Below are 22744 nucleotides of genomic sequence, written 5' to 3' on the forward strand. Positions count from 1 at the left end.
ATGCAATAATTAAAATACTTGTAGTAATTTCTTTCCCTTTATTGAACGCATAAAAAAAGCATTGCTTATTGTATTATATGTATAATAAATGATAATAAAGATACAAACTAAAACCGCTTATCGGTCTAATCCAACTAATACCTTTCTTAGTCACGGCCTCGGCACTTATGGTATTAAGGAGAAATTACTGTGAATTAACGCTTTTCTTTTGGTAAGTGGTCTTCTTACGAAAGATATTGATCACTAAATATAAGAAAAACAATGTAGCTATTGCTTGAATAAATAACACTAATTCTGGACACGTTGGTGCTTAAAATTGCTCTAATATTATCGAAATTTAAAAAAATAAAACAAACTACTTATGGAACATTAAAACATAAGTAATAATATGTATTTATGCAAAATAGTGACTTACATTGATTTTTATGGCCCTAATAAATTAAAAAGAGCTGAAAAAGAAAAACATAAAAACTCTTTAAATTAAAATACTAATTATATTAATTATTTAAATTTAAAGGGTAATAATACAACAAAACACCCGTAGAAATATTTAATACAACAGATACTGAAATATCCACAACATATTCATTTACATCTATGTTATAAATAACGTTTACCCAAAATATTGCAATGTTGAAATCTAGGAAATGTTAACATAGCACGCGTAAAAACATATTTAATATCTATAAATAAAATTATAACTAGTAGAGCACAACAATTTATTCCGAAGAAACATTCCTAACATCAATAAGTGAAAACTTTTTGCTTGTTTCATATTATCATACAGCGGATATAGTGCTGGTGGCCATAATGGTTGAAGATCTTTTCATTGGAACATACCAGCCACATTCAGGTGTTAAACAGGCGTTGGTGTTTGCAAAGCGATGTATAGGTATTTTATTAATAATATAGTATGTCTGATTTAATTAACAAGGCATTAATAACACATGTTTCGTTCAGTAAAACATATTTTAAAACATCTCAACTTATGTCGAAGTGTGTACACCTTTATATGTAAAACGTAATTTATTTCAAATTCCACAACAAGTCCATTAATAAAAAGGAGTTTTGAATAGTTCAGTTTAAAGATATAACTTCCATGATTTAATATATTCGTAGTACAACCTAATAATGTTGTTAAAAATTATAATGTACACTTTGCTTAAATTTACACATGCTATGTAATGGAATTATAATGGAATGAAGCACGCGTATATTAAAAAACTGGCAAAAACCGCAGTGCTATCCCGGAGGGGAGCTGTGATTTTTTATGTTCGCTTACAATTTCGTTAGCCTTTAAAATAATATCAGCGAGGGTCCATATTTTCACTTAAATATGGCGCGTGACAAAAGTTTTAACATTTCATTTATTATTTATTACGTTGGTGTTGTTTTTTTTTTGTGTGTAAAAGTTCATCGGCGAAAAGTCAAGTATACTTATGAAACAACTTAGGTTTATGAGGAAAGTTTTCTTTATGTATAACTAAAATAATGTTTAACCTGATATAGAACAAGGAAATTTAAACTATTTTATGAATTTCACGGTTTGTAGTCAAGCGGTTATTTGAGTATTTAAGCTTTTATGTCCAGGAAGACTGATTAACTGTCTCTGTTTAAGAAACTTCAGTCATCAAATAATTTCACAGATATATTTAGGTAATATTTACTAAAAGTGACAGAATGATAATAAAAATATCCTCTAAGATCGTTAACTATTTTAATCGTGTGAAAAATAAAATTGTTTATTTATCACTTACTTATTTAATGCAAAATAATCTCATAAACAAAGCTTTTGATAAGAACTACACATTTAACATTTTGCAGTTGAGTAATTTTTAATCATGCTTTATTATTCCTTACTATTAGAACACATAAACACTGGAACATGCATGCAAACATTAAAGAAATCTAAATTATTTCGGGAAATATCTTCTATATTATACTTGTATCTATATGTGGTAATTTGGCAAGAAAATTTTATTATTTTACAGAAATGTACATCACATAAACAGAGCCTATACAATTCTAAAACTATAAACAAATGTATATACAATTCGAGTAAAATATCTATTTAAACCATACGGTCCAGGACTACACTAACTCTTGATAACCTAAAATTTTAGAGTAATAACAAAGTTATGACTAAATAGATATGCGTATAATTAAAGTCTAATATCACAAACATTTGTTTTGTTTTAACATTCCATTTTAAAATAATAGTAACAATGTCAAGAAGAATAGAAAGTTAGGTAAATCTCTCCCAACTCTAGAGAAGGCTTTTAATCGTATTTCATTTTGCACTGGATGGCCGTACGTTTCCTCAATCGACTGCATTAATTCTTTCGGACAAGGGAGAGTCTCTAAGGGTATATCTATCAGCCTAATGGCTGTACCTATTTTAGTTTTTTCTTTGTCATTACTATAATCGTCACTTTTATCATAGTAGTCATAATGATCATCTGCTAAAATGTTACTATTTTCGACCTCTTCCTCTTTTGGTTCACTTATTCGTCTATCATTTGTGGGGTCTGAGACGCAAGATATTTTTTCAAGAGCATGCTTCATAGTGGTATCCTGAGTTTCATTACGGAGCACATATATCCAAGATAAACGGCAGTTACAGCTAAGTGGGTTACCTGAAAATAAAGAAGGTATTAGATTTTACGTACAAAAGTATTTTCAAATTAGAACCTTCACTGTCAGTAATTAGCCAAGTTGAGACTTTAAAGTCATTAACCTCAAGTCCCTAGATACTTAGTATGCATCACGGCATCAGATTGCTCGTTTGAAATTTAAATTTTAATAGTTTTTTCTAATCTACCTACAGTTCTTCGCGTTCATTAATTGTAATGTACTAATTAAAATTTTATGTACATTTCAAGCACTTCCACAAATGCACTTTTACTTTCCGTATATTTGAAACCATTATCCCTAAACGATCGTTTTAACCCAGCGGTAACTATGTAGTATCATTATGAAACAAATAAAAATATCTTAACTACCCCAAAGTATAATTATCATGTTGAATGCTTAAATCATTTCAGTATTTCTGTTTCTGAAAATATTCGTAAACGTAATAATACATTTTTAAAATAAGAAACCCACTCGAGTCACTTAAACAACTGCGATTAGTCTCTGCTAAGCTTTCTTTGTTAAGTCTTTAAAGTATAAAATATACGTAGCAGTTTAAAATATACGATCGGTATCTACGGAATAGAGTTAATTTACATTCAGAGAACGTTTTAGAATTATCTACTAAAGTTGGCAGCATGGAAAACTGCGAACGGATACTTGAACCTCGCACTTCCCGGAGAAAAATAGCTTTGATCTTCAGATCGCACGTGCTGCAACTGTATTCTTTACTTAAACATTTCTAGATGTTAAGTAGAATTGAAGTTGAAATATTATTCTGAAAGCTATCCCTCGTCTGTGCTAAATTTACTTTATCCTTATTTAGTTTTAATATAGCGACTGCACTGTCCCAATTTTAAATGTTTGTATTTCTTTTTTGCACTTAAAGAAGGTTTAACTTAATTTCATTTAAGTTAATTATAATATCCTTGTAAAAACAAACACATTTCTATAGATTTTAAATTATACACATTCATTACATTACTTTATCGCGTGACTGCGAAGATATCGTTAAAATATTAAACACAGGGGACATGCTTGCCTAATTTATTATTGTTTATCATAGTTTTATTTAATTTAACACTTGACCTATAAAAATTACAAGTAAATTTATAAATTTTTACTCTGATCCGCCACAAAACAATTTATTCTATTAGGAAATAAATAAATAAACAAAGTTTATACCAATTTTTTTGATTGTAACCATTAGTAACTTAATAACTCCAATTGTTCTTATTAAATGAATGACAGATATAAACAAGTTCTGTGCTGAATTCCATACGTGTAATTGAAATAAAGTTACAAAGAATATAATATTGTTTAAGTTGTCAAGAGATGCCCAAGTTTTCTGCACCTACATTTCTAAATTGAATATTCGAACAAAATTTTTTTGTAGTCATTTAATAAATGTCCTGCGAAAGATTTAGAAAATATATATCGTTTGCATAAATATGTTTTCGACGTTTAAAGTTTCAGAATAATAATTTTAACTCAAAAAAATATATATATTGAAAAAATATTAAGTGTTTTACGACTTTATTAAAATATGTTATCTAAACATTTTATTTCTTTATATTGTACACATTATTTAAAACTTTTGGAGTAACTATTTTGTTGAGTGTATAGCTCAGATATATTCTGCAGAGTATAAGAAGGTGGAAATTATGAAAGGAGACTACTTCAGATATTTTTATGAATAATCCTTTTCTGTCACTACTTTCCACTCGTTGAAACAGAAAAGGTCTTATAAAGAATTATTTTTTTGCGAAAGAAATAAAAATAAGAAAATTGTTGAAAGAAATTTTAGAATGTCTTTTTTTAATTATTTGTGATAATATAAACACTATGGGATAGCTGTAATATTATCGAAGAAATCATAAATAATTCTATTTTCAATAGTCCAAATCCAAACCCTCACATAAATAATATAAAGCTCTTTATAAAGCTTTACCGTAACAAGTTACAGGAGGTACACGTACATATGAAGAAAAATTTCTGTAAATAGAAAGTGAAAGGAGAAAATGAAAAAATATATATTGGGTGTTTTACAAAATATGGGTAAGGTTTGAAACTCGTGATTTACGCAAGTATCTGCCATGGAAATAAAAGAATCACACCCATATCAAGACAGGCCTTTTTATATTCTTGTTGATATATTTCTAACATCAAAAGCCTTATCGAGACTACATGGCGTAAACAACGCTGAGTGGCATTCTATCATTTTGATTTAACAGAAGAAAACGATACTTTGTTTGCTGAACAAATAAGGTTTCGTCATTCATATTTTTGTCTTGGTATTTCATGTAGAAGTGGCAGCTATTTACTCTTCATACTTATTTTTGAGAAAGTTATAAACGAATACTAAATAATAAATTTATAAAAATAAAATAATTAAAAGCACTCTTTTCACATTATCCTGCTTTGTTTCTTAAATTAAATTCTATGCAAAAATAACCTCAACACCTATTCAGTTGAAGTTTTTAAGTTTCAGAACTTTTTGTATTATAAAAAGACAAAGCAATTTGAATTTCATAACCGCACTCAGCTTACAATGAACTTCTGTTTACCAAAAGAAAAAGTTACGAGAAGTGGCGAAACTAGAATTTATAACAACCTCCACTGCTATAGTCTTAATCCGTTTAAAGTGAGGTAATGGAAATATCTTTAATTGGGATATATTTTTATACAAGATATTTGAATCTCTCATTTTATATTAAATTTACCTAATCTCCTTCAACATAATATTTAACACAAGATACGATAAGGGTTAAAGTTGTTACTATTAGTGTAATATAAATATATGTAACGTCGAAAAAATTAAATTAAAAATACTACTAGTTTCCGCAAAAGATATTTATGTCTTATTCTTTAATCACCTCAAGCATTAACCTACTTTTAAAAACGTATGGGAAGGAATTGAATTTTGTAGTGACATTTATCGCAATTCTTGGCACAACAGTTGAATTCTAAATGAGTTGAAGCTTAAAACTGCACTAAAACAACTTTTATTCATATACTTACCATCCAAATAAACTACTGATGACTGAGATTTTTCGTTATTCAAAATGGGCCGTATGGTTTCATATGATATTGTCGTCAATAGGTTGTCTCTCAGATCCAAGACACTAAGACTCCTCATATCTTCAAGAATGTCATCATAAAAAGTTGCCAACTTGTTCCCAGATAAGGTCAACTTCTTTAACTGTGTTAGTCCTCCGAAAGCCCTTTCTGAGATGTATTCGATACCGTTGTTATCTAACATCAATTCTTTCAATCCCCACAACTCGCTAAACGCTAAGTTACCGACCATAGCCAACTTATTGTTTCTCAAGTTTAAACGAGATAGATTTTCCAACCCCTCAAACGTTTCTCTTGTAATAACTGTTATATAATTGTAATCTAGTTTTAGTTCAATCAGGTTATTTAAATGTTTGAAACAACCTTCGTGCAAAAGACTTAAATTATTATTTGATAAATTTAATATGTGCAAATTTGGTAAATTAAAAAATACCTCTCTCTTAAGTTCAGTTATTTGATTATCATCCAGACTCAAGTTTGAGAGCATCATCATTTGGGCAAAAGCATGTTTTTCCAAATGTGCAATTTTATTAGACTTCAAAACAATCTGTTTTAAAGTTGATGAGTTTGTAAATGCATATGGATAAATTCTTTTGATCGTTCCAAACTGTATAGACAAGTGTTTCAGTCTATCAAGCCTAACTATGGCTTTAGCTGGTACAAAACTCAACGCATCATCGGTTCTAACGTTAAACATGAGATGTTCTATTTCGGATTGAGAGGAAAAGCTTGGCCAAATCGGATCATCCTCGGTTAATCCGCCACCGAATATCCAGCAGTCTGCTCTAGTTGCCATTTTGGGCTTATTACTGTCACAGTAGCAGTGTACTTTGGATCTTCGATCGACAATATCGCAGACATTGATAAAGAGTGGCATTTGATAGTGCCGTCTATCAATTTTCGGTTTAGTTTCATTTTTACTTTCCGTGACAGTTAGTTCAACAGACATTAATGATGCAATTATAACGAAGTACTTGCCAACTTGTTCCATGGCGTTTATCTGAAACAATATGAAAGATTTAAATATAAAATACGCTTGACTTTTTCCTTCACGGGTTTCCTAACTGTAAGGTTTAACATAATACTGAATATAATGGGAGAACTTCCAAAGTGATCCATGTTCTAAAGATTTAACTATACAACTTTCTACGTGCTTTACTCTTGGGTAAACTAGTAATTGGTATACAAAATAGAAAAATATATTATAATAAGTATTTAAAAATATTAACAGCATTAATTTAACGTGCATACTTAAAATAAACTTCTCAAGATACACTTTCTTAACTACTATCTTATATATGAAACATAATGAAAATTTATGTATTAGACATTTTTTTTATTTAATTTTATCATCACAGAAAAAAACATTCCTTTATTTTCAACCATACAGTTTTTATTTTTTCAACTTATGTGTACAAAAAAAGTACTTTCCATGGGCGTTAATATCAGAATTTTAGTTTTAGTTTTAAAAACTACCTTAATATTATTAATATGTGGGAGAAACACGTCTTAATTTACCAACGAACCATATTAAGTCCAATCCAATTAGTGCTACAGCTACACAAATATGTGACAAACTGGTATATTTCACAGTCAGCTTAAGAGTTATTAAATTGAAGTTGAACTTTTAGTTTACAAGCGGATTAAAAGTTCCCGCTGGATTTGAATTGTTAAAAGTACATTTTAACGCGGAAAAATATTCAGAGGTATTTATAAAACTACTCCAGAGTTTTAACAGACCGTATTTTTATTAACGTTGGTAAAGTTTAGTAGCGAGGCCGACACAGTAACAAATACACAAACAAGGAATCAATTTTATTTATCCTTTTTGTCTGAAACTGTATTCAATATAATTCTAAAATAAAAAAAAACCTTGCAATTTTTTTACACATTAGCAAAAGGTTTTTTCCAAAAGAGTTTAATGATATGATTTTTTTTTATAAAAATATTTTATATTAAGTGAAGCCACACGATTCATTATTAGGTTAAAAATATTTTAAAAGAGAATTAACTATTCAAAGCTATGTTGAAAAGATTCTAGAAAAGCTCTCAGCAAGATGAAACAGCACAACTTAAGCGCATTAAACCAAACAGCAAACAAAAGTTTCAAGTTAATGATATTCCCTCTCGTGGCGAAGTATAATTTAGGAAGTTATTTGTTTTCTTTAGACTAATTAGTTTTAAAATGTCAAAGAAAATAATAAAAGTAATATTCCCACTTTTCAGAGTATCGTCAACAAAAATCAATATGATCTGAAATATAAATTAAAACGTTTTTGAGGGTTTAATGCTTTAACTAAACATATAAGAATGACAAAGCCCCCGTTACATTAATGGAAATGTCTTTGACGTTTAATTACGAAACATAATACAAAATAGAATATACATTGCCTAAGGATGATCAACAACAAATTATCATACAGAAATTATTATTTATAAAGCTAACCTCATACTAACATTTACGACTGACTACTGACTGAAATTAAATGGAGAAATAAACCAAAGAGATGTAAATTGCTCATACTCTTGGAACTCTACCTTTAAATTCTTAAAAGTTTAATAAATAGTTCTAAGTAAAATAAATTATGTTATCGCAAGTTTCTTTATCTAGTTAGCGGAGAGCGGGCTTGCATTTATCAAATGTGGTAAGTAGAGACGTTGCGTTGTAACGTCAAATGTTAAAGTTGATCTCATACCGCATTGTACATAATGACCGCATTGTGTATGGAATTAATTTGATAAAATGCAAAATGTTTCATAAGCTTCACAAAACTTTACGTAATACCGTTCCTGGATAATGCGCTTTAGATTATTGAGGGCTTAAACTATGAAATTTCATTACAAAAAGGAATTGAAAAATATCATGCATAATGTGAATAAACAAATGTACTTTTATTTTTATGTTTATAAGAGTTTGTAAAATAATTATTGTTGTTCTATCTTGATTTAAAACTAATTTTTAAAATATTTTTTAATACATTTGAACACTTAAAAAAGAATTGAGTGAAATAATGTGGTTACGCTTTGTCAAAACTAACTACGTAATTGAATTCTGTAAATAGTTATCAAAATAATTACGACGTTATCTTATACAATTCAAACAACAGAACCAGAATAACAATACTTTATTTAAATAAACTTAAAAGGTATTTTTTATTCAGTTTTCAAATATATTAATATTTTGCAACACTACCCTCACAAGAGTCCGGTTTAATGAAATGTATGCAAATATTACGACAACCTATTCCTAAGTTATTTTTATGTGGCATAAGACAAACTAAATTTATTTCTAATATAATTACATTTGTTAGCAAAAGTGAATAAGATAAATCTAGCTTTTCCGTTTAGCGTCGTAACTTTAGTGCGATATTTTCTTAGAAATAAAAAAACTATGCTCCATTTTTATCTGTAGCTCAAGTCGCAGGACAAGTTATTTTATTATTATATTCAGTTTCATTTATTTATGTACCGAAAACAAAAATGTAACAACTACAGTATTATAAAAGAAATGTGATGTACTAAGGACAACTTATCTCTTAACAAAGATCTCTGTCAGAAACCCTTTTGATATAGTACACTAGAGCAGAAATGTGGTGTAGGTACCGATAAAAAAATAAGAAAAAAGAAAGGGATATACTTAAATAAGCATATATAAACAAACATATATATATATATGTTAATAGGAAGTTTAGACATTATACATACATAAATAAATATTTACATACTTACATATCAATTCACTGTGAAATAGTATAAATAAATATTTCATATCAGAAAGTAATAGCGAGAGCAGATGTTTCTTTAACTCAATTTTTAAAGGAAAGTGCACTTGGACTCTCTTTATAAACAGGAGATGGAAGTGAGTTTCAAAGTTGCGCACCTTGGACAGAGAAGGATTTATGAAACAATTTTGTTTTCAAGGAAGGGATATCGAGAGGATTTTGTGTATTACAAGAGCGATTAAGAATGTTGCCGTATTTACGCAAACCAAAAATAAAACGAATGCATAAATTCTGAAGCCGATCTATTTTATCGAATAACTCATCAGTGGCATCTAAGCAGCAAACATCACCGTAATCGAGTAAGGAAAGGATAAGAGATTGCAGAACAATGATTTAAGTTTTGAAGGGATTAATTCTAATTAATTAAGATAATACTAACAATGATAATTCGTCTAATTTTTTAAATATAATCTAGTCATCATAAGTATATTGTAAGGTATTAAAAGAAATATTATTTTATTTTAAAAAAATCTTATGAGGATTTTATTTCTCCATATTTTAAAACCACTCTGTTCTAACAAATCAGATTTTTCACATCTAGAATGTTATTAAGATGCTAAGATTGATATTATTCCGCTCCGGGCGTTGGGGATCGCGATCTCCAGGCAACATAATTGTGCGGACGGTGAGCAAGGGTAGCTTGCCGCCCGTCAAAGAGCCATCAGACTACCAGGGATGAGGCCCTAGAGTCGATGTTAAGCCGGCTTGCGGATGCAAGCGCAATAATGAACCACGGCCCGGTTCGGAGCAGGAGAAGTTACGAGGGGTTTTTAGTCACTCCCATAATCTCTTACCCCACTTACAGGGCAAGAGAGGTCATTTAATGATATTCCCTCTCAAAAAAAAAAAAGATTTACATTATTCCATATTGTTTGCTATGCCTATTTATAAAAGGTAATCAGAAATCCGAATAGTGAAGATAATGTGAATTAATTAATTTTATTCGTTATAAATGTTGGAAAAGTTTGCTTATGTGGACTTTCGAAAATACTACTAAATTATTGCATAAATATATATGAAACTTTCTTACAATTCACAAGCTTTTTCTTTGTAAACTTATTCTTATCGATACCGAAATTACTTCGGAGAATCATAAGAAGTTTGGAAGAATTTTGCTAACTTTTATTACAATTAAAAGCATATTTTGGTCAGAACTTACTTCTTTGTAAGAAATTAGTGTAACTGTTTAGTCATAACTGCACAAAATAATAAGGTTTACTTTAGAAAAAAATCTTTTTATACTTAGTTTTCAAAGGACAATCTGAAAACTATCCCGAAAAAACTCCGCTCTTTTATTTTGCAAGAAATGCCCAATGAGATGCGTAAAACATTACCTTCTAAAGAAGAAATTACTAAATTATAGGCGTACGTTTGAACATTTGATTTGATAAAAATAATTAAAAACAATAACTTTCATAATTTGATAATCTGCAATGTTTTATTATTTGATTATTTTAAATTTAACTTTTTATCAATTTAGTTTATTCAATTCGCTATGAACTATTTCTGCAGGTCGTCCTTGGATTATTTAAAACGAATAATTAATATTTATATATCAGATTAGAATTATTTATTAAGATATGAGGTGTAAGATCAATTTAAATTTAAATTTGGTTAGTAAAAACATGATAATAGAAACTTTATGAAATGAAATTACTTACGCTGAAATATTCTATTTCATATTCTTTAAATGTCAAACCGAATTAAACAAATACCTTTCAATAGTCACATATTAACAATATAATTTAATATTTTTAACTACTATTATATTATTGTACCATATACATTTATATATATAAAAAATTATCTACACAGAAAGAAATCACAATTACTTGTCGAACTTTTTCATAATCATTCATTTGGAAATTTACTTATTCTTGTGGAACATTTTAAAATATTTTTTGAAGAGTTTTTATTTTTATTTTAAAGAATAAGTAAAGATTAGAAACGGACGCCGATAAAATTATCTTATAGATTAAAAAACAATGAAATGTATCAGCTGTGAACTACAAGTAGAAATTAAATTGTGACATCACATGCACCGCGGTTTGTACGGAAGTTTTCAGTATGTTTACCGTATTGTGTTTAAAAATAATAAGCGGAAATAACTATTTATTTAAAAAAAAAAGATATAAAAGAAAATAGTTCTGCTATAAAACATGTGATCTTTTTATTTCTCTCACAATTCACATTATTTCTAAAAACCCAAATTGTGAACGATTAAAATAGTTAATCATTTTATTTAAACTAAGACACATGATAACGAATACTGAAACATGAATATTTTATTTTCTGATTAACGAAACTAAACAACAATGCATTTTTATTATTATAAATAATAAAGATAATAATCAGGAGACACTCACACCTACGTCCTTTAAAATTAAATTAATAATTGTGCCAAAAACATGAAATGTTAACAATGTGGAAATGTGATATTAATAGTAAGTTAATGTTTCTAAAACTGATCTAAAGACATTTAATTTAAAACTATAAATTAAAATCCTTTGTTACAATTGTTTTTTACATTAACGACATTTTTCATTAGAATAAAGTTTTATTTCACTATACTTATGATTAAAATAAGGTCTTGAAAGTTACGAAGCCTCAAAAAACAAATACAATTTACATAATTAATTGTTACGAAATTATAGCGTTGAAAATTCTCGCTATAAAATTAGACGATTTTCGAAAATTTTCCCCACAATTAGAACGCTGTATAATTTGACTTAATAATTTACTGAGACTTTAACGTAGAATCCAAGTTGTCTATGATATTATAAATTTTATTACTCATTTTAACTTAGCCATTTGCTTTTCCTTCTCTCGGGATACGTTTTAAGTAATTTGCTATAAATAAACGACTTTTCTAAAACAACCTAATAAAATTTTATATAATTTTTTTTGCATAACTATATTTAAATTCAAAACCTTTTCAACCTCACTAAATATTATAAAAGGCAATGTTTAAAAATCCTACGATCCTTATACAAATGCGAAGTGCATATTGCCGACAAAGGAAATCGCAACTTTAAAGATATTTTGTGTTTAACCTCTACTTTAAATGTGCTTCAGCGGCGAGAGCGGGAACAGACATTACTGAGGTGTCTTTATTTCTTCGAATGAATTTATTATTTTTAAGGAAGAGAGGAAACAGTTTGAAATTTTTAAAAAGTATTCGTCGTCGCTTACTATTTTGAACTTTGATAGTTAGAATGTTCAAAAACAAGTCGATTCATTTTTATTACATTAACATTTTATGTCGGTGACTGTTTATTACGCGTATATTAGAAAAAAACTGAAGCAAGATTCATATAATTCTTATGTAGAGTAGGAAGACAAGTTTTTTTTAATATTCTTTCTGAAATTTGCATGCCGGGAAACGCAGTACGACATAAAAGATTTCAAATGATACGGAATACGAGAAATGTTGCCTTAAAAATGTGTATGCGGAATTTAGGAAGAAGTTTGGTGAGTACTTGATCATGTAATCAATCGAATTAGCTCATCACTGTTCACAGCCGAACTTGGCCTCTCACAAAGAGCGCCAATTGTCCCAGTCCAATGCCGTCCTCCCTGCCCTTACCACAACCTCTTTCAAATATTTGCTTCTATCATACTACAAGGCATTCAATACTATATTTACCTAATTTTGTCTGTACTCTAACATGTTTTAGCTCCATAGATTATAATCATATCGTTTGGAAATTCGACCGGCCCATTTCCACTTTAACTTAATTCATAATGACTTCATGTTTAACAGCCTTTAAAAAGGATGATTTTTAATCAATTTCCTTTATTTGAAAAACAAATCTTCTTGACAATAAAACTTCTGTATCTATAAACTCATTATGGAACGTGTCTTTTGTATTTGACATAAAGTATTTAGGGAGTTCTCTTCTTGTTTCATCTTTATATTTTGGATAGTATTAGATTGAGAGTTTGACAAGAAAAACTAAAAAAGAGGTTGTTTTTACAAAACAGCAAAAGTTCAAATAATATATTTTTCTTGCATTAAAAAAGCTATTATATTTATATAACCTGAAATAATAATATTGTCTTTAAGAAATAATAAGAATTTTTATGATAAAAAGTCAGGTCAAGCTATATTTTACTTTAATTTCACTCTCTAATAAACTAAACTCAATCATTAAACTAAAAACTTGGTTTTTTATAACTTTCCGTTATTGAAAAAAATAAAATTGAAATGATTGATTATACTTTGATTGAACTGACATGTAAACCAAAAAGGAAAATTACATAATATTGCGAAATCCCGGTCAAAAATGTTGATCATGCTTATAAATGGTAGCAACATTATGTTACAACAATAAAATATTTTTATGTTCCTACAGTATTATGTTCCCTTTATTGCTGCTTTATAAAGACATGATAAAGCTTATGTATGTTAATTAGAATACAAATGCAAATGAGCGACAATCGTAATCTATCCGCTGTAATATAATTTGACCTCACATAACATCACAAACAACCTAAACCATAATTTCCGAACCGCGGCCAAGCAACTGTCGTTCTTAAAGTACAGAATTTGTGGACAAAATTGTATGATTCCAGAATATAATATGTCTTCATCGCGTCTCTTAGATAATGAAAAGTTATATGTTTCTGTCTCCTTTCTGTGCATAGCTCAAATATTATGAATTGTAACAATTTAGGGTGTTGTCACGGCTGTTTTGTCTTCATATCTGAAGTTATTTGTTCAGCGAGTATACAAAGCTGTCTGTTTCACTGAAATAGTCATGCACATAATTTGACAGTGCACAAAGATGGGGAAATCGGAAGAATAATCAGTAAAAATATTGATATTACTCGTTAGTTACGTCGTCTTAATCATTAATATTTAGCTTTCACATTGTAACGAACAAGTCTTAGTATTTAAAATAAATAATTAATTTCAACTACATACTTGTACTAATTTACATAAAATGTTTAATTTTATTTTAAAGCATTTTCCAAATATATTCGTACGAGTTTTTTTTTAGAATTTATTTCAACTTAAATGTACAGTTGTAATTATCCAGCCGGTCGGCAGGAACATATTATAATATATCAGCGCTAATTACGTAAAATGTAGGTTGATTTAAAGTCCATTCATCTGGAACGAGGTGATAATGAGTTTTTAATTATGTTTAAATATGAAACAAGACGTTATATTCATATTTTAAATTAAATTAAAATTAGCAGCTCCACTGGATATTCAATGATTCATTTAATTTTTAAATACGAGCATCCAAATAGAGTTTCTAATAAACGTAGATTCTTTGGAATACATTTTTTGATTTGCCACGTGGCAAATCATTAATTTCAATTTTAAAACGAAATGCATATGATTTTGAATTTAACATTTTAATATGAAGGAGATGTTTCTATTCCAGAAATTTCGCTAGCTATCGTAGCAAGCTGGCGCAGACACGAAAAACACAGGTGTCACCAAAGTCATTCATGCATATTTTTACCTCGCAACGAATTCGTCACTTGATATTTCTATAACGCCATCATTTCTATTGCGCCAACTCTAGTTCTACCGCTCAAGAATGAAGTTAGCGTCTAAGGAAATCTATAGTGACAAAAATTTACTAAAAGTCATGTTTGAAGGAAACCGTATGGTTGACTTTTTTTCTAATTAACTGTGTATAGAAATAAAATTATTTTTCGCAGTAGACTAGTTTTATATATAGTATTGAATTAGCAGTGCATGCGTTCTTATTTACCAACTTGAAAGAATAAAAAAAGAATATGTATTTGTACAAAAAAAGTCAAGGTAACTTAATATGAAATAGTTTATAGTAACAGTAGTATGAAAAAATTAACAATATATTAAAAACCAAATTTAATATATTCACCCTTATATCTTACTTATTCCTGTTTATAGATTCTGTCCATAACAGCTTTACAATTTTTGCTAAATGTTCTTCAAATAATATTTAACAAATTTACTATTCTTGTTAAATATATTTAATATTATTATGTTCAGTAATAATACTGTTCTGTGAGAATTTAAAATAAAACCATTTTCCTAAAGAGAATCCGTATAAAGTGGTCTTAAAATTATCACCACTAAAGAACTATAAAGATATCCCTGGCGGCAATAATAATTTGGAAGCGTATGTTCGCGGCAGTAACTCTGAGCTCAGCTGACGTTTAGTCATAAAGCGTTCTATACCAAAGTGCAGTAGCGTAAAATCTATCTACACAACGCCAAATTACACCCAAAATTTTGCAAATTATATAAAGTATGCACGTACTTGTTTACTGTACAGAGTAATTTTCGTATGAACAATAATAAAAGCTGTCTAAAAATTATGTCATATTTTCATTTACACAACCTTTAAAAATTCTTTTACATCTTATTTTTTCACAATTGCTCTCTTATAGCGTCGAGCGCAATATTTTTACTTGTATTTTCTTTGCTATGTTGTTTCATTTCAAAGCCTTGAGCTAAAGGGAGACACTCGTGCAATCTGTTACTTATTTAAATTCTAGTGTCAATTAGCTGCTTTATAACATTTGTATTTACATAGAAACGATGCAAATAGCCTCTGTTTGTTTACGACTTTCGTTATATCACATTACTTAGAAACTTAATTAAAAAGGGACCAAGCAGTCAGGTCTTTATGTGCCCAATGAAACAATTTATACTAAATAATCTGTATCATATTACATTTTCCACCATAGACTTCCCATATTTTTGGAAGTAAAATATCATGTCATGGTTTAAGATTAAAAAACGCTGGAAAGTTTAACGTGACCCTCCCTTTCAAGGAAAGAAAGTTCAACGATTCGAAAATAGCTAGAGAAAAGTTAAAGATGAGATAAAGAGTATATAATTACCCTATGATTTCCCCTTCAGAAACTTCACAGAAAATGACCAAAATAACAGAAATTATACACTATTAGTACAAACAACGGCCACCTTATTAAATATATAATAGACCTGAGAACTCCGTAATATAATAAGCCTAATAAAGGCCAAACTTCCTCTATAACAAACAAAAACAATAGTGGCGAACAAGCAAATTTCAACAATTGTATCGTTTTCTAAACAAAGACTGGTGCAAGAGTTTGTATACTAACTTGATTTATTATACTTGGGAGGAAGAAATGGGAATTAAGCACAATTGCGTTGAAGATTAATGTTGGGGATGTAGCGAATTTAATGCCAGCCGGATAAGATTTATTTTTAACCTTGCGCTAATCTTTTAAACCGAATCGCTTATTACTAGATGTTATGAATCTTACTTTCTATCTTTACCCTTTCCGTGAAACATATTTAAAGAAAGACAAATAAATTTTACTTATATGGTGGCAAATATTTTTTTTTAAATAAAGTTGACAGCAAACATTTTATATTACACATAGGTCTCTATGTAGGTATGTGTATAAGTATATATAGAGTTATTCTTAATATTTTTTTAAGTCTTTCTTAGCCATAACAGTTGGATCTATTGAGACGGATTCACTGATCTTTATTTTCCAGAATCAACTACACTAGAAATATGTAAAATATTAAAACATTAAAAGATAATTAAGGATTTAATAACCAGAAAAGAGTGCTCGTTAATTTCTATGTCTCTCTTCCATTTCTTAATTGAGTGAAAGTTATTTCTTTTTCTGGATATGAAAAAAATAAATAAACAGATACGGCCACGAGAGCTTGCATATAAAATATTTATTAACAAAGTTACTTCGAATCACACAATATATTTTGTTTTAAGGTCACACTATATTTTTTTTGTGTGAAACCAAGCACAACAAAGAAGTAGGACCATAAAATGTCTTCAAGTTAGAATCCCACTGGTCACATTAAAATACCAAAGTTGGGTTAGTAGCAGGTGTCAAGTGGCGAATAAAATGGGAAAAAGAACTATTACTTAGTTTAGGATAGAAAACAGTTTAGTGGGATTCTGTCATACTGTATTTGGAAAACTTTGAACGTGATTGGTTTTGCCAAATAAACGAATTTTTGGTTACTTTGAACAAAATATAAAAATATATTACCGTTTTGAAATAAGAAAAAGTCTGCAACATACATGATGATTATCTTGTAATATTGTACTAGAAGAAAATATGTATATTTAATTTCCTTAAAAACAGAAGTCATGTTCTAAAAACAACTATTTGATAAAATATCACTAGTTACAACTGATGTTTTGCGATATTATGTAGGTTTGGCAAAATTATTAAACATCTTATTCGTTATATTCAACTTTAAAGTGGAACAATAATGCAAACGCAAATTGATGAAAACATCAGTTGTTAATTAATTACTCCACCGAGCGGTTTTCAGAACGAAAAAACTACATATTACATTATACAAATTAAGAGTGGTCAACCGTAATTTCCGTGTTGAAATCACGAATGTGAACTTAAACGAAATGAAACATGGATTACGTTAATATTTAATTGTCATTTAAATTTTCGCTTCAACAGTTATGAATTCAGTTGCTACAGATAATATTGACAGTATACCGTCCTAACGACGATTTAATTTTTCCGAGATACCAGGAGTTTGTCGTTGGACAACGCTAAAATAACAGAAGACAAACCTTTAACGTTCTGTCGTTCCATTGAAGTTCAAACACACTGATAGAAGTATTTGTATCTTTTACTTTTTGTATTTAAGTAGTCAAAAAAATTAAAGATATAAACTAAAATAAATTTATTATTTCATAATGACCTTTAGTTAAACTTATTTTATATTTAGAGTATAATTGGTTTCACATAATAGCCCTGTGGGTTTTTACTTCCGAGGCTCTGACCCTTTAACCCTTGTCGTTCTAAATGACATTTTAGTTCTTGTGTGTACATTCTTTTACAGGAAATAATTTATCTAACATTAATAGTATAAACTATGTGAAATATTTTCGAATTGATGATTAAATTAAACATGTAGAAAAAAACTATCATTCGGAAATATTTAAATCCAATTATCTTATTAAAATTAAACGTATTTACTGAAACAGTAACATCATGTTATCTTTATAGTAAACATATTTTAGTTAGTGGATAAGAGACATAAAAGGGTGATAAAGGAAGGAAAAAATATTTTAAGAGTTTTCCAATGTCTATCAGAAAATAGAAAATAACTACTGAATTCACATTCATAAAAAAATATATTTTTATATTAGAACAGCACATAAAATAGGAACATAATCCAAAAATATCGTTACACACGCACGAAACAAAACAGTTTAACATTAATATTATATGTATCTGTATAAAGAACAGCGATTATTGATGTTCGATAAAGATTTTATGTTTTTAATAGTCTTAACAATATTATAGTATTATCCTGTCCACGCTTCCACCGGGTAATCTCCGACTCACGTCTATAGGACAGCTAGAATTTCTGTTCACTGTCTTTACTGCCTTTACAAATCTTCAAGCTTTTCCGTAAGTGGCGATTCTTATCTTTTCCAATATAAAACTTCTAGCTATTCAATTTTAGTAAAATCGAACAGGGTGCCTTAAAATCTTGATATTTTTTTAATAAAATGCGGAACATCAGATGATTTAAATTTCCAATATGGCGCTATTAAAATTATTAAAGATTTTATATTTTGATTCTGGAGAACATTTTATTTAAGAATTTTATTTTATAAGATTTTGCTTGAACAAACATCAAATTATTCATTAATAATAAATACGATAATGAAATAATAATATCCGCTCATACAAAAAAATCAGTAAAGTTGAAAAATATTGCCTTATGTTAAGCAATTAAATCATAAGTTATCTTAAAATCAACCCGTTTACATTCATCCCTTTTACAAAATGTGAAAGTTACGAAAAGGCGAAAGGAAAACAAATGAAAAGGGATATAATAATAAGATTTTATGAGCCAGAACAAAATTTGTGCTCGGGTCAGACTTCCACTTTGATTAATAGGGATAAAGGAGTTAATTTGCATTTTAACTGCTTCAGTTATCAAGATCAGACTTCCTTTATCACTAACACTTAATAAACTTTATTCAAACTGCATAACTGTTGGCCCAAAACCAGGAATCTTGGTTAAACGATAGTCTGTGGTAACTTTACACTTAGTAATGCCCTATTTCGGAAAACTTTACGCGTATTTAGTGGTAGTTAAATTTTATTATTCCGTTGAACTGATAATTATTGTAAATAAAAGCGGATAGTTAAGCAAATAACTTCATATAATTTGAATATTCTACAAACATCAAATATTTACTTTTACTTAACCAATATTAACATAGTTTGAAGAATATATTTACTGTTGAAATGAATCGGAAATTAAAAAATGTAATATAAAGGCATCTAATAATTTTGGATATTAAAAATCTATCATTTGTATCTATTTGATACTTTCTAATACGAATAGATTTATAGAGAATATTTTATATGCAACTAAACAATTCATATTGACTTACAATGTCTAAGTTTATAATAAACATAATCTATAGTGATTTCCATTTTCGCTATGAATTTGATTTACTTATTTTTACAAAACGATTTCCGACTTACTGCCTAATAATTCAATACATACGTATTACAATTTTATTTGACAAATATAATATAAGTAAGAATTATTTAAACAGTAATAATCTTTTAAATGAAACTAATATTTTTCGGATAAACTACGCGGACAATAAATAATCTAATAAGTAATAATCTTCAATAGTAGAGAGAAGCGGTCACAGGTTAACAATGACGTCGAGCAAAGTAGACTTCTGTTCTTATAGAATTAAGTTGCTGCCGTAACGAGATCAAGGAGTCAGCTAAGCTGCTTACTGTCTAACAGAGAACTACTATGGACCTAGTTTAACGCTTACAGTTAGTTTCAAAAACTTTTAAATTGTCTTTGGATGAAACTAAACTTAATTAAATATCGGTCTATCAATAGCATATGATGTACAAAATTATTATATCGCCTCATATTTTCCTTTCCTTGGTAACGTAGTTTTTGACTGTCATATCACTTACAAGTTTCTTATAAAGACTATTAACGTTAACGTACGAAGCAAAAGCTTTGGTAAATGTGAAACTATAAAATGAAATAGAAAATTAACTTATAGTAGTGTGAAATAAAATTGTACCTTTAGCGATAGCAATAAATCTGTTATGACACTCGCACTCAGTCGTATAGCTTTTGAGGATATAAAATATAGCTCCCATAAATTCCTTCTGAGGAAATTGCCAACCTTAAGTATAATCGTGGTGATTTAGTCGGGGGTGGCGAGGAGGGAGCTAAGAAGTTTAGCCGATACATTAAAACTGTTAATTCGAAATATTATATTACGTGGATCAAATTTTTCACACCAATTATTGTTAAAAACTCAAAGAAAAATATATACATATAAAGTACCCGTGTATTCCATAGTAGAGTGCTATGAAGCATAGGTACTATCCGACTAATTTATCCGATGTAGAATATTTTTAGATTTTAAAAGTGAACTATTAATATTAAATTTTTAGTATTTAAAAATCTTATAATTAATAATGGGAAGCCCTTGTTTGCGTAGAAAGTCCCTTTCTTAAGATATAAATTAAGAATACATTAAATATATTTATATTATTTTAATATTTTTGACGACAATATTTTCTTTATTTCTTTAAAAGTACTTTATTCTAAAATTTTCGCCTAAGTATTATTTTGTTGCTTAGACTTACTGAAAGTGTTGTTTGTTACAATTTTATTATTAATGTTCAAATATTTTCTTTTTAATAAAAACATTCAAATAAATTTTTGATTTTATTATTCATAAAATTTTACAATTTGTCTGCGAATTCGTCTTCAACGTTAATTGAGTTACATAAAAAAAAGATTTCATAAGTTAATAAATTCTTACAAACTATCGTAAAATGCTGTAATATGTGAATACTTACTGAAATAAATTTTCCTTCTTAATCAGTCCCAAAATTCACATTCTATATTACAACTAAACACTAAAGTTTATTACGCTATCGAAAGCGAGAAGTCGATCACGACACGTCTTATCCCCACGGCAGTTAATAAGCAACTGGATTTAAACTTGGAACATTTGTATGCATTCTGCTCCAAACATGCGCAGTGTCGGTTGAAATATCGCAATACATTACTGAGAAAATTTGTTAAGCCATTGTGTAGTTTATTTATTAAATTTATAAAGGCGTTAAAACCTTTTCGAGAGCTTAATTACCGTTTATATTGGAACAACGCCTCATTTACTCGATGACTGAACTCGTTTAAGTTCTAATGGAATTTGTATTTAATACGAATTCCATAATTAAATATTTTACTTTTAATTACTCATAGATAAAAAACATAACTCTACATATAAAAAATAAGATTGTATAGCGAAATAATTTATACATTATTTTTATGGATTATTAGAAAATAAAGTGGAAATTTTTAAACTGCTGAGAGTTTTTTATCTCATTAATTACGGTAACCTTTTTATACCCATGGTATATATTTAAGAAATAGTTTATTTTACGATATATCATGAATGAAGACAACAAAAATATTATAAGCTTAAGTTAACTGGTAACCTTATTTCAAAAGACGCAATAATTTATTGTATCGTCAAATTATTATTGGAGATTTTAAAAATTGTTTGTCATATAATAGCACACATGATATAACGTCTGGAATAACTACAGGCAATTTAAATAAAAATAAAAATATATATATTTCGAAACAAATATTTTTTTTTGCTATAGTTAACTTATACGTAACATATAAAAATATTAATTTATGAAAACAAATATTGAATCACAATATATTATAGGGATAATCGCATATTATGATTAGCTTAATAATAGCACTTCTCATTCGTTTTAATAAAATTATACCTCATCTATTCCGAAACAAAAGCTTTACTAAACAAACAAAAAAGAAATAAATTTAATATATATCTGTGAGTTCTAGTTTACATAGTTATATTGAACAATGGATTCAATCAAATCAGAGTTATTTATTCAACTGATCCAGCTTGCCGGAAACAACATAATATAACCGCATATTGTTATTTCATACACCACCAATATAATTTGACCACTGTCAGGCTCTATACATTATTGATGTCCAGTCTATGCCTATCATAATTAATATTAGGTCACATGCTCAAAACATAATAATCAAATTATGTTATTAATGACTTAATTATGTAATATTGTTACGTAAGCACACTTGTGGGTAGCTAGATAAAGTAAAAACGGAGGAGCTCCTCCATCATCTACTCGTGTAAAATTTATATTATATGTAGTTTAAAATAATATTATTGTTTGAT

The 22744-nt window shown here is 28.4% G+C and overlaps 1 protein-coding gene across 1 annotated transcript; it reads right to left on the reverse strand.

Moving 5' to 3' along the window:
- Nucleotides 1-541: 541 nt before the first annotated feature.
- On the reverse strand, nt 542-21482 carry LOC116770776 (connectin-like). The gene is made up of 3 exons (XM_032662382.2): nt 21360-21482; nt 5653-6709; nt 542-2636 (listed from the first exon to the last, which is right to left on the reverse strand). The coding sequence occupies exons 2-3, from the start codon at nt 6698-6700 to the stop codon at nt 2209-2211; spliced, it is 1476 nt and encodes a 491-aa protein (XP_032518273.1). The 5' UTR covers nt 6701-6709; nt 21360-21482; the 3' UTR covers nt 542-2208.
- Nucleotides 21483-22744: the final 1262 nt, after the last annotated feature.

The sequence above is a fragment of the Danaus plexippus genome, chromosome 7 (genome assembly GCF_018135715.1).
Source record: "Danaus plexippus chromosome 7, MEX_DaPlex, whole genome shotgun sequence".
NCBI classification, from domain to species: Eukaryota; Metazoa; Arthropoda; class Insecta; order Lepidoptera; family Nymphalidae; genus Danaus; species Danaus plexippus.